We start from the raw sequence: 14,106 nt of genomic DNA on the forward strand, positions 1-14,106 counted from the left end.
TCATTTACAATTATTATTAGGGCAGTACATTGATTAAATTTAAATTGCATGATTAATCGCATAAAATACCTCCCCCCTCACATTTCTTTCTGCACAGTGCAATATATAGCAAGCAGATGTAAATTCTCAAAACCGATATATTTCAATTACTAAACTAAAAATAAAATCATTTATCTTCCTTGCAACCCTCATAGTCCAGCAGCTAACTCTCTCTTACTCTCCCCCCCCACCAGAGTCTGTATCTTCCCCTCTCAACGTTCTGCATTTTACCCTCTCTTCCTGTCCCTTTCCCCTGCTCCCCGTCAGTCCCTATCCTCCCTCTGTCCATCCCGTGCCCTCCTTGAGTCTAGCTTCTCTCCCTCTGCCCCTCAAGTACAGGCACCTCTTCCTCAGCCAGCCTCTCCCCCCTCGCAAGTCCAGCAACTTTTCCTTCGCCTGGCCTCAGTACCTCTCCTCTCACCTCCAGCTTTCAAAATCCTATTTTTTGCCAGCAGCAACAATGACAGCCCTAACTCGTTGCCTGGTCAACCTCGAGCCTTTCCTCAGCCAGTCTTCCCCTCCCTCGTGAGACCAGCATCTTTTCCTTTATTTATCTCCTCCTTACCTCTAGCTTTCAAAACCCTGTTCTTTGCTGGCAGCAGCACCAACTTGCTCCATGGGCCGACCTGGAGCCTTTACTCAGCCAGGTCCTGCCCCTCTGAGGCAACTTCCTGTTTATGACGGAACCTGGCTGATGAATGGCTCTGGGTTTCTATGGTACTTTGTGTGTCTTAAGTGCTTTGAAAATGAGCCCTTAAGTGTTTTTAAGTAATAACGAACTGGAAAGGACAATGGTTATTTGGGCTGGTCATCTGTCCTCATACATGATTTTGTGAATATTGCCGATGTATTTCATAGGTATATGATATTCCTCTCTTCCCTCCAATAAGCTTTGACAGACTGTATATAGTCTTATGTGGTTCATAGACAACTCGGTGAAAGACAAAGGCGCGCGCCGAAGAAAATTACAGTTTTTAGGGGCTCCGACAGGGGTTTTTGTTGGGGAGCCCCCCCCCCAGTTTACTTAATAGAGATCACGGCGGCGTTGTGGGGGGTTTGGGGGTTGTAACCCTCCACATTTTACTGTAAACTGAACTTTTTCCCTAAAAACAGGGAAAAAGTGAAGTTTTCAGTAAAATGTGGGGGTTACAACCCCCACACCCCCCACAACGCAGCGCCATCTCTATTAAGTAAAGTGGGGGTTCCCTCCCCTACGCCCCCCCTGTCGGAGCCGTAAAAACAGTAATTTAGTGCGGCGTGCACCTCCGCGCTGCGCTCAATTGTCTGCACGCACCTTTGTCCCGGCGCGCTTTTGACCTGACACCGTCTTATGTACATAGAAGCTGTTATAGCAAACAAGACCCTTAACCGACCCTTCAGATAATCTCAGGGCCCCTTACCCGACTCTTCTCCTTCACGATAGCTCCTATCTCCCCCTGCTTCTCCTACCCACTTCCTTCCTCATCCACCAAGTCTGACCAAATCCATTGTAAATCCGATAAACGTTGTAATTCTGCCCTCTTCATCTACGAAGTTGGCTAAATTTGTTGTAAACTTCCCTTTTTCATCTGCCAAGTTTGGCGACAGTTGTTGTAAATCCGATAAATTTGTTGTAAATCTACAAGTCTATGCGGATCCTAATCTAATTTATTGTAAACCGCCTAGAACTCGCTGGGTATGGCGGTATATAAGAATAAAATTATTATTATTATTATTATAGCACAAAAATGGTTTAAATTTGTAGCTACGTCTTGAGCTATTGGTTAAATGGAATAAAAATGATCCCATTAAATTAAGTCTTTGAAGTTTGTTCTTAAGATGCCTAAAGAAGAGTCACAGCTTATCTTTACTGAGGTAGGTATGTATGTTATTCTGTAAGTTACTCAAAGCATACTTTTAAAAATCAATTTCTTTTTCGCTCCTCCTGCCACAGCCTGAAATTAGCTCGATTTAGCTCACACCTTTTTCAGATGTAGTAGTTGCATTCAGGAACAGTAGGTATATCCCCGTCCCTGGAGGGCTCGTAGTCCAAGTCCACACCTGAGCCAATGGGGTTAAGTGATTCGCCTAAGATCACAGGGAAACACAGTGGGATTTGAACTGGGCTTTCCTCGTTCTCAGCCTAGTGCTCTGGTCATCAGCTGTCTCTCTCCTTGTTGTGTTTTGGTAGTAAAAGATGGGAGACAAAAATTTCCCCAGAACACCTGGTTACAATTAAATTCACTCAAAGGATACATATGAACCCCAAGTTCTCCTCCACCTTCAGCAACAGTCTCAATGATTTTTTTCATGACTTCTGCATGCCTGAAAAATAAATATCATTTTTTTCGCAATTTATTAGGCTTTATTTACTACTTTTTTGACAGAATAAGTCAAACAGTAGTAGACAATTACAGCTGCAAAAATATTCAAATTACAATTTGAAGTATGGCACAGTATGCTACAGTACAATGTTTTCAATCAACAAACCCCCCAAATAGAAACAACAACAATGCAAAGTAGAAATTTCTTTCAATTTCAAAAAGAGAAATACAGTCAAACCTCGGTTTGCGAGTAAAGCACAGTTACTTACCGTAACAGGTGTTATCCAGGGACAGCAGGCATATATTCTCACATGTGGGTGACGTCATCTACGGAGCCCCAGCGCGGACAGCTTTTCAAGCAAACTTGATTAAAGTTTCAAGTTTGCTATGCTGCACCACGCATGTGCATGCCTTCTTGCCCACTAGAGGGCGCATCTCCACCTCATGGTCCTCAGTTCCATAGCCAGCAAAGAAGCCATCCCCGGGGAGGAGGGCGGGTTGTGAGAATATATGCCTGCTGTCCCTGGATAACACCTGTTACGGTAAGTAACTGTGCTTTATCCCAGGACAAGCAGGCATGATATTCTCACATGTGGGTGACCTCCAAGCCAACCAAAAAAGGGCAGGTGGGAGGATGGCAATTTAGGAAAACAGATTTCGCAAAACTGACTGGCCAAACCGGCCGTCCCTCCTGGATAACGTATCCAGGCAGTAGTGGGAGGTGAAAGTATGAACCGAAGACCAAGTGGCAGCCTTGCAGATGTCCTCCACCGGAGTAGACCGGAGGAAAGCAACAGAAGCTGCCATCGCTCGGACCTTATGTCCCGTGACCCGACCATGCAGCTCGAGACCAGCCTGAGCGTAGCAAAAAGAAATACAAGCAGCCAACCAGTTGGACAAGGTGCGCTTGGAAACAGGACGTCCCAACCGATTAGGATCAAAGGACAAAAATAATTGAGGAACCTTCTGATGAGACTCGGTGCGTTGAAGATAAAAAGCCAACGCCCTCTTACAGTCAAGCGTGTGAAGCACCGCCTCCCCAGGATGAGAGTGGGGCTTCGGGAAGAACAATGGACTGATTGAGGTGGAAATCAGACACAACCTTAGGTAAAAACTTGGGATGGGTGCGAAGAACCACCTTGTCATGATGGAACACAGTAAAAGGCGGGTCCGCAACCAAAGCCTGCAACTCACTAATCCGACGCGCGGACGTGAGTGCAAGTAAAAAGATCACCTTCCAAGTGAGAAACTTAAGATGAGATCTGTCCATAGGCTCAAAAGGAGGCTTCATCAGCTGAGCCAAGACCACATTAAGATCCCAAACCACAGGAGGAGGTTTCAGAGGAGGATTAACATTCACTAGACCCCTCATGAAATGAATCACCAGAGGATGAAGAGAGAGATCGACCCTCGAGATGCCGATGGAAAGCAGCAAAAGCACTAAGATGCACCCGAATAGAAGTCGTCTTCAGCCCAAATTTGGACAAATGCAACAAATACTCCAGAACCGAGGACACCGGAACCGAACTCGGATCCAGATGGTGCGAAGAACACCAGGACGAAAATCTGGTCCACTTCTGGGAATAACAAAGCCGAGTCGAGACCTTGCGCGAGGCTTCCAACACCTCCCTGACCGACTGAGAAACAGAAACCGAAGTCAAGGGGAAAGGAACCAAGCCGTCAGATGTAAGGACTGAAGATTGGGATGCAACAGCGAACCCCGACTCTGAGACAGCAGAGAGGGAAAAACAGGCAGAAGTAGAGGCTCCCTGACACTGAGTTGAAGGAGCAGGGAGAACCAGTGCTGACGAGGCCAACGAGGCGCAATGAGAATCATAGTGGCTCTGGACGACTTGAGATGAACCAACGTCCTCAAGATCAGAGGGAAAGGAGGAAACGCATAAAGGAACCTCCCTCCCCAGTCGAGAAGAAAGGCATCGGCCTCGAGACGGTCCTGGGAGTACATCCGAGAACAATAGAGGGGCAGTTTGTGAGTCTCCGGGGAGGCAAACAGATCCACCTGAGGAGTCCCCCAGCGGTCGAAGACCTCTTGCAGAACTCGGGAGTTGAGCGACCTCTCGTGCGGCTGGAGAAGACGACTGAGTTTGTCGGCCAGACAATTCTTCTCTCCCTGAATGTAATCCGCCCGCAGGAAGATGTTCTGGGAGACCGCCCATTCCCAAAGGCGCAGGGCTTCCCGGCACAGGGACCAAGAGCCCGTCCCCCCTTGCTTGTTTACATAATACATTGCCACCTGGTTGTCCGTCCGTACGAGGACTACCTGATCGCGCAGCAGATGGCAGAACGCTCGAGCTGCCAGAAAAATGGCACGAAGCTCCAACACATTGATGTGACAAAGACGGTCCTCCGCTGACCATAGACCTTGAGTCCGCAGACCGTCGAGATGAGCCCCCCACGTGTACTCCGAAGAGTCCGTGGTCAGGACTTTGCGATGTGGAGGGACGAGAAAGAGCAAACCCCCGGAAAGATTGGAAGAGTTGGTCCACCAACGGAGCGAGCGTCTCAAGGAAGGAGTCACTGTTACAGGAAAGGAGAGCGGGTCTCGATCCTGACGCCACTGGGAGGCTAAGGTCCACTGAGGGAGTCTCAGGTGCAATCGGGCGAACGGTGTGACATGAACCGTCGACGCCATGTGGCCAAGTAGAATCATCAGACGGTGCGCTGAGACGGAGCGCTGCAGCGAAATCTGACGGCACAGTCGAAGCAGAGCCTCCAGCCTCGGAGGGGGGAGGAACGCACAAAGGCGAACCGTGTCCAGCACGGCCCCGATAAACTGAAGGGATTGAGCAGGGCACAGCTGCGATTTGGGAAAGTTCACCTCGAACCCCAGACGTTGAAGGAAGATGATAGTCTGTTGGGTCGCTGAGATAACCCCCTCCCTGGATGATGCCTTGATCAGCCAATCGTCCAGGTAGGGGAAGACCTGCAGCCCCTGAGATCTCAGGGCAGCCACAACTACCACCATACACTTCGTGAAGACTCGAGGAGACGACGCCAGCCCAAAGGGGAGGACCCGATACTGAAGGTGCAACTCCCCCACCTGGAACCTTAAGAACTTGCGGAAGGCGGGATACACCGGAACATGAGTATACGCTTCCTTCAAGTCTAGGGAGCACATCTAGTCCCCTTCCTCCAACAGAGGGTAGAGAACCGGAAGCGACAACATACGGAACTTCTCCCGGACCAGGAACTTGTTGAGCTTCCGGAGGTCCAAAATGGGGCGTAAGTCCCCGGTCTTCTTTGGGACCAAAAAGTAACGGGAGTAGAACCCCCGCCCCCGTTGATTTGGGGGGACCGGCTCCACCGCCCGAAGGCTCAACAAGGCCCTGGCTTCCGAGAGTAGAAGAGGAAGCTGGGCTCGGCTGCAAAGAGATGCCCCCGGCGGTTGTTCCGGCGGCGTGGCCGAGAAGTTCAGCGAGTAACCCTCGGAGACGAGACGGAGCACCCAAGCGTCTGACGTGATCATAGTCCAGGCCGAATGAAAGACCCGCAGACGGCCCCCGATGGGCAGGGGGTCCGGAGAGAGTGCGGAGGGGGCCCGCCCCCATCCGCTCATCACGTCAAAAAGACGGCGCCGGCTTAGACACCCCTTGCGTCTGAGGTTTCGGCTGGGCCCCTCTGCCCTGCTGCGGTGGGCGCCGGGGCGGAGGCCTCGAGAATGCTGGTGTAGACTTTTGAGGGTATCACCGCGGTGGAGGTCTAAATGGATTCTGTGGCGGTACCCGTGGCTTAGGATGGACCAAGGAGGCAATGGAGCGCTCGTGTTCGGACAGGAATTTGGTCGCCGCCTCCAAGGACTCATCGAACAATTCCGATCCGACACATGGCAGATTGGCTAGGCGCTCCTGCAAGTTCGGGTCCATATCAACTGTTCGGAGCCATGCGAGACGGCGCATCGATACTGCAAAGGCGGAGACTCTGGAGGCCAACTCAAACGCATCGTAAACAGCATGAAAAAGGTATAGACGCAGCTGTGACAAGTTGGCCATAAATTTACCAAAGTCCCCCTTATGGGAATCCAGCATGACCCCATGATAACGGGGTAATGCCTTCACCATCTGCCTCAGATAAGATGAAAAAGTGAAAGCATAATTAAGGACCCTGGCCGCCATCATGGAATTGGAGTAGAGGCGGCGACCAAACTTGTCCAGGGTCCGCCCTTCCCGCCCGGAAGGGACCGCAGCCGAGATCCTAGAAGGCTGGGACTTCTTTAACGCCGACTCCACCAGCAACGACTGGTGAGACAGTTGTGCTTTCTCGAAGCCCTTACATGGGATGGTACGGTACTTCGACTCCATTTTAGATGGAACCGCTGTGACTGTAAGAGGGGAGTCCAAGTTCCTCAAGAAGGTCTGATGGAGGACCTTATTAAGAGGCAGACGAAGAGTCTCCCTCGGGGGAGAAGGTAAATCCTGCTCCTCCAAAAACTCCTTGGTGTATTGAGAACCGGACACCAGATCAAGGTCCAAAGCCCTCCCCATATCAAGTACAAATCTTGAAAAGGAGGAGGGCTTGGACGGCGGGGAGGGAGACCGAGAGGTCCGCATCGCCAAAAAGGAAGGGGAAGCCTCACGGGAATACCGAGGCTCCCTACCAGTCCCAGACCCCGAACCCCACGACGCTGCCCCGAGCAACCTCGAGGGGGTCGGGGACCGCCTATGCCCCGAGGAACCCCTTTGGGAAGTTCCCCTGGAATGAGGCACCGAGGCCTGCCCCTTCCGTTTCGGCGAGGAGTCTCTCGATAACCCTCCCTCGGAGGAACGGAAAAGCCTCGGATTATCAAGGCGGAGCTCCGAGACACGCAGCGTCTCAGCCCGGTCGGCGAGGAGCGACCGCGCCTCTGAGGAGAACCCCTAGAATGCTTGGGCTTCCTCGGCCGGCGCTTCGCCCGAGGCCGACCCGAGGGCGAGGAGCCCCGGGAGGACCTCGACGAGGAAGAAGTGAAAGAGATCCTCCGAACTCACCGCACCCTGTCCTGAGGCCGTACACGCCGCTCCGGCTGGTCGACCGAGGTCGAGGGCAAGGTCGGGGTCGAGGCCGGAGCCACCCCAGGGGCTGAAGTCGAGGGCACCGAGACCAAGGCTGCCGAAGCTGGGGCACTCGAGGCCGAAGCCGGCTGCAGGTGCGCGAGGGCGCCAGACAGCTCCGAGGCAATGAGGGCCCGGAGCAAGTCCTGAAAAACAGGAACCCCCATCATGGCCGGTAGATCCGGGGCCGGCCTCGGTCTCGAGTATTCCCGCGGGGCACCCGACTTCGACGCTCGGGGCGGGGCCGAAGACGACCCACCCGCCCCCGTCGAGGATCCCGAGGATGGCTTCTTCGAGGCTGGAACTGAAGAAGAAAGTGAGGACTTACCCCCCATCGACTTCGAAGTCGAGGACGCAGGCTTCGACGAAGCAGGATGTCGCGGCGAGGTCGAGGGAGTCGAGGCCGAGGTCAAGGCCGGGGCCGAAGCCGAGGCCGACGTCGAGGCCTGCCCCGCCGCGGGGTCCACCGCAAAGAGCTCCGCCATTCTGGCGCGACGGTGGCGGAGAGCTCTGGGCTTAAAAGTCGAGCACCGAGGACAGGAGTCGGTGGGGTGCTCGGGACCCAGGCAAAGTAAGCACCACCGGTGGGGATCGGTGATTGAAAGCAGCCGATCGCACCGGGTGCACTTTTTAAAGCCCGTCACAGGACGGGACATGAAATCGAAAAACGGCCGGGAACGAAACGAGGTCCGCGGCCGCGGCTACCGGGAGCCCCCGGAGCCGACGAAAAAGATTTTTTTTTTTTTGACGATTACCGTAAGCACGAACGAATAAAAAAAGAAAGCAAGCACAGCGACCGAGAAAAATAACTCAGACGCGGTGTCAGAAGGCAAACACTAAAGAGCAAAAATTCCACAGGGCTTCTGGCTCCGCGGAAAAAACTGAACTGAGGACCACGAGGTGGGGATGCGCCCTCTAGTGGGCAAGAAGGCATGCACATGCGTGGTGCAGCATAGCAAACTTGAAACTTTAATCAAGTTTGCTTGAAAAGCTGTCCGCGCTGGGGCTCCGTAGATGACGTCACCCACATGTGAGAATATCATGCCTGCTTGTCCTGGGATAACGCGGTTTGCGACTGTTTTGCAAGACGAGCAAAACAAACACTCAGCAAACTTTTGTCTCGCAAACTGAGCACCGCCCCGATAAACGAGCTCTTACAGCTGCAGGCAACGTCACTTCAGGGGGATGCCTCTTCAGTCCGCCGGCCAGCCTTCCACGCCGGGTGCTTCCGCACCAGCCGAGTGCCGTCCCACCTGCACATTGCTTATGATCACGCACGTCAATGATTGACGTTGTGTGTGATCATATGCAACTTGCAGGTGGGACGGCACTCGACTGCGTAGGCTCAGAGGCTCTCCAACATGGTGCGGATGTCACCCGGTGTGGAAGTCTGGCCGGCAGACGGTAGAGGCATCCCCTCGAAGCGGCACTGTTTGAGTTCAGGGGTTCATCAGAGGCATCCCCCCCGAAGCGGCGCTGCGTGGGCTCAGGGGTTCTCCAGCGGCTAGTGGACGGAGGAGGCGTTTCCTTGAGGTGGCGCTGCAGCACCCGGTACCCGACAGGTACACACCCCTGGGCCACCCCTCGCCACTTCCTCCTAGTTCCTTGGTACCTTTTGGGTTGTGGAACGAATTGTCAACGTTGCCATTATGCCTATGGGGAAAGTTGCTTTGATATACAAGTACTTTGGATTATGAACATGCTTCTGGAACGAATTATGCTCGTAAACCAAGATACCACTGTACACTTATTCAGCTAAACACTTTGAATAATCTATTAAATAACATAAGTGTAATTACCAAAGGTCCTCAGTTTTCACAACTCTATACAGGAAACAACTCTTTTTTTCACAAAGTTTCCTGTATACAGCAGAGTTGTGAAAACTGAGGACCTTTGGTAATTACACTTATGTTATTTAATAGGTTATGCAAAGGGTTTAGCTGAAAATGAGTATTTCCCTTTTTGACATTGTAATACATTATACCAAGGCATAACACAGAAAGAAATACGAAGACTACAAATTATACAAAACACAGCAATAAAAATTATTACTAACTCTAAAAAATATGATCACGTCACTCCTCTTTTGCAAGAAGCACACTGGCTACCTATTTCACATAGAATAACATATAAAATCGCATTGTTAACATTCAAAATTCAGAAAACTAATACTCCAATATTCTTATATCGATATTTAATAACCTACTCCCCAGTTAGATCTCTTAGATCAACAGATCAGTATTTGTTGACCATTCCATCACTGAAAGTAATTGGCACCAGAAGAACCACAACCTTTTCTATTTTTGGACCTCAGCTTTGGAACAAACTTCCAATCTATTTGCGCGCTGAAACCTCTTTAGAAAAATTTAAAAGTAATCTAAAAAGCTATCTTTATAAAGATGCTTATGAATCTTAGATCAGACAATCCTTTTGATTCTATTCACTTTTAGATCAGGTCTCTCCTTAGCAATTGTTCTTCCCTAATTGTTCTTCTATTTTAATTGTTCATTTTAAATCAAATGTAATTTAACCTCCAATTCTTTACGTATCTTTAATGTAATTATGGATAAAATTGTATGTATATGGTTTTAAACTGTTTTATTTGTCCACCCCAAATTATTATTGTTATACACATTGAAAATACTTGATATTGCGTTTAAATCAAAATCTCAATAAACTTGAAACTTGAACAGGATATGCGATAAACATTTTAATAGACAGCACAGGGTGTAAGCAACGAGAGCGTATAGATAGTATGAAAATAAGGGGGACTAATTTAAAGAAAGTTACACGTGAGGACAGACTGGTGCTTGAAAATTATCTCCGTTAGGGTAAGAGGGAATAAAAATGTCCTGCTGTTCCTTGTGACCCTGGGCAAGTCACTTAGGGCTCCTTTTACAAAGGTGCGTTAGTGTCTTAACGCGCGGAATAGCGCGCACTAAAATAGCGCTATTTCGCGCATTAACCCTTTCAGGACCAAGGGACATATTTGTCCCATAACTTTAAAATCCTATAAATTTTGATTGGGATAGTCTACAGTTCTAAATTTGATATGTATGGATTCCATATGATACTGCCTTTATGTAAACAAACTGGTTCCGACATTCATTCATTAGCGTCGTTGCTAGATTGACGAGAAGATTCACTTGCCACACTGTCCATAAGCCAGAAGTGTGATTTTTTAAATAAAAATAATGATATTTCACAAAACAAAATCAATTTTTTGGCATCTGCAAGCCCTTTTTACCATAAAAATGTCGTCAAAACCACAAAAATTGGCCTATGATCCTTATGGTCCTGAAAGGGTTAAGGCCCTAACGCACCTTTGTAAAAGGAGCCCTAAGTGACTTGCCCAGGGTCACAAGGAACAGCAGGACATTTTTATTCCCTCTTACCCTAACGGAGATAATTTTCAAGCACCAGTCTGACCTCATGTGTAACTTTCTTTAAATTAGTCCCCCTTATTTTCATACTATCTATACGCTCTCGTTGCTTACACCCTGTGCTGTCTATTAAAATGTTTATCGCATATCCTGTTCAAGTTTCAAGTTTATTGAGATTTTAATTTAAACGCAATATCAAGTATTTTCAATGTGTTTAACAATAATAATTTGGGGTGGACAAATAAAGCATATCCTCTTGAGCAGGCAGTAGTTTTTCGGGTAGCGCGCGCTAAAGCTCACGCTAATCCGGTGCGTGCGCTAAAAACACTAGCGCATCTTTGTAAAAGGAGCCCTTAATCCTCCACTGCCCCAGTTTCATTAGAGAGACTGCGAGCCCATCAGGACAGTTAGGGAAAATGCTTGAGTACCTGATTTGTAACCCGTTCTGAGCTCCTTTGGGAGGACGGGCCAAAAAAAAAAAAATCAAAATAAATAGTATGTGTAGATTGTGATGGACATAGCTAGAACTTTTATTGCCTATTTGTGCTCATAGAATTCCTATGAGCGTCGGAGCTTTTACTGCCGTGGCTGGCAAAATAAAACCCTAAGATGGCTTCATAAAAGGGGGAGTAAATTCTTTTAAATTACCTCTTTGAACCCCTATTTTACAACATCGCGTTAACATTTCTAGCGCCGGCCGTGGCGGTAAGAACTCAGACGCTCATAGAATTCCTATGAATGCCGGAGGTCTTACCACCGCAGCCGGCGCTAAAAACACTAGCGTGGCTTTGTAAAGGAGGGGGGTGAATGTCAATACTTAAAAGTTATAACAAGAGAATGACACGGGGACCGTTTACTGCGGTAAACCGTGGTCACCGCAGTAAGTCCGCAGGAATGGGGACATTTGCGGCTGGTTTACTGCAGGAATGGGGACAAGACCTTTCACTGCCCCGTCGAAGTGGTGAAAAGTCTTGCTCTTATGGTAAAAAAAAAAAAAATTGCGCCCGTGTCAGATTCGGCATCTCCTCCCCAGCTCCTCTTGGGCCTATTTTACCTTCAGGAGCCAGCCATGCCACGATGAAGATAGAAGGAACCCAAAACCAAAGCCCGAGGTCAATGTGATTTGAAGAATAAAATTACCAGACAACAAAAGGTAGAAAAAAAAAATTATTTTAGATTTTGTGATTAAAATATTTCAGATTTGAAATATATATCCTGCTAGAGCTGGTATTAGACATAACTGGGGACTGCAAAGCCCAGGCTGTGCTTCTTTAGCTTCCAGCTGGCTTAGGGCTCTCTCTCTCTGACCAGGGGGCAGTTGCCCTAGTTGCTCTCCCCTAACACTATTTCTGCCATGTGTGACTGAAGTATTCTGTTAGCTTGATTTTTCTATGTAGCATTCTGTAGCAATTTGGTTTGTTCAGTTTTCATAATAGTGGAGGGGATATTGGTGAAAGGGAGGGGAGACAGGGGTTTTGTTGATCCTTGCTTTGTATTACTTGTGTTTATAAAATGACAATTGTACAGAATATTGTCTCTTTTTATACTTTAATAAAATAAGTTCAGTATAAAATCATAACTACGGTATTCGAGGCTTGTGTGGGTGGGTTCTGACAGTTTACAGGGTGGGGGTGGAGACAGGGACCGAGCTTGCGGGGGCGGGGCTGAGCTCACGGGGATGGGGCAGGGAAGGTGATAAATTTTTTCCCCGTATCATTTTCTAGTTATTACCCCATAACCTGTAACCCGTCCTGAGCTCTTTGGGGAGGATGGCATAGAAAACGAAATTAATTAATTTAAAAAAATAAAACAAAACCCAGTCCCGTTTCTAGTATTGATAAAAAGAGAATTAATTTATAAAGGCTCCCTTTAATCAAGCTGTGTTAAGAGATTTTTAAATCGTAGTAAAAACTCCGACACTCTTAGGAATTCTATGAGAGTCAGAGCTTTTATCATTGCAGCCTGCAATAAAAAACCCTAATGCGGCTTGATAAGAGGGCCAAAGATTTTTTTTCCATGTATAAGAGTAGGAAACATAGAAACATAGAATAAGACGGCAGAAGATGGCCGGCGGCCCAACAAGTCTGCCCACTCGAGAACCCTCCCTCCCTGGTTTACCCATCCTTTATGCATACTTCTGTAACACCCCCACCTGTTTGTCCCATCAACTTTTGAAGTCGAGCACACTACTAGCCTCGACCACATGGCGTGGAAGTTTATTCCATCGACTAATTACCCGTTCGGTGAAGAAGTATTTCCTGGTGTCACCATGAAATCTTCCCCACTTAAGTTTTAGCGGATGCCCTCTTGTTGCCGTGGGGCCCGTAAGAAAAAATAATTCTTCCTCCACTTCAATGCGACCCGTAATGTATTTGAATGTTTCTATCATGTCCCCTCTTTCTCTGCACTCCTCGAGAGAATATAGGTGCAGTCTGGTTAGACGTTCTTTATATGTGATGTCTTTAAGTCCTGAGATCATCCTAGTGGCCATTCTCTGGATTGACTCCATTCTCTTCACATCTTTTTGATAATGTGGCCTCCAAAACTGAACACAGTACTCCAGGTGAGGTCTCACCATGGATCTGTATAACGGTAGTATGACTTCAGGCTTTCGGCTGATAAAGCTCCTTCTGATGCAACCCAGCATTTGTCTAGCCTTTGCTGAAGCTTTCTCCTCCTGATTGACAGCTTTCAAATCTTCTCAGATGAGAACTCCCAAGTTCCTTTCTGCCGTGGTTCTCGCTAATTTTTCACCGTTCAGGTTGTATGTTCTGCATGGGTTTCCTCTCCCAAGGTGCATTACTTTACATTTTTTGGCATTAAAGTTTAGTTGCCAAGTACTGGACCATTGTTCCAACAAAAGCAGGTCCTATTATCCACTACAGGATACAGAATGATGCCACAGAGCACTATGTATTATAGGAAGCTCTTCAACTTCTAGTCATCTAGGCCCTAGTTTTATAAATGGTGTCTCCCAGTAGGCGCCTAGACTAGGGCACATACCGATGTAGGTGCCCAACTTAATTTTTTAATTGGTCCAATTGACGCTGTTAATTGACCACCACCATTAAAAATGAATTAAAAAAATTAAGTTTCTGGTACGTGCCTACATCGGCAAGCATGATATAGGTGTCTACACTGAGGTGTCTACCCAAAAAGTGGGTGTTAGGGGGCGGAGTTTGGGCATGTAATGACTTAGATGTTGATAAATTAGGCCAGGAAACCCCTGGCCTAATATATCGTCACCTAACATTGATGGTACCTAAGTTAAGTGCTGCTAGACACGATTCTAGAGGATGATTGACAATTGCGCCTAGTGACGCTTAGCCACTG

At 48.2% G+C, this 14,106-nt stretch overlaps 1 protein-coding gene across 1 annotated transcript in view; it reads right to left on the bottom strand.

Annotated features, from left to right (window-relative positions):
* Nucleotides 1-14,106, bottom strand: part of ATG3 (autophagy related 3) — an 86,355-nt gene that overhangs the window by 22,073 nt on the left and 50,176 nt on the right. Inside the window, exon 11 of the mRNA XM_033948444.1 lies at nt 2,275-2,343. Coding sequence (XP_033804335.1) covers nt 2,275-2,343 — 69 coding nt within the window. The remainder of the gene's footprint in view (nt 1-2,274; nt 2,344-14,106) is intronic.

Source organism: Geotrypetes seraphini, chromosome 6 (genome assembly GCF_902459505.1).
Source record: "Geotrypetes seraphini chromosome 6, aGeoSer1.1, whole genome shotgun sequence".
NCBI lineage: Eukaryota > Metazoa > Chordata > Amphibia > Gymnophiona > Dermophiidae > Geotrypetes > Geotrypetes seraphini.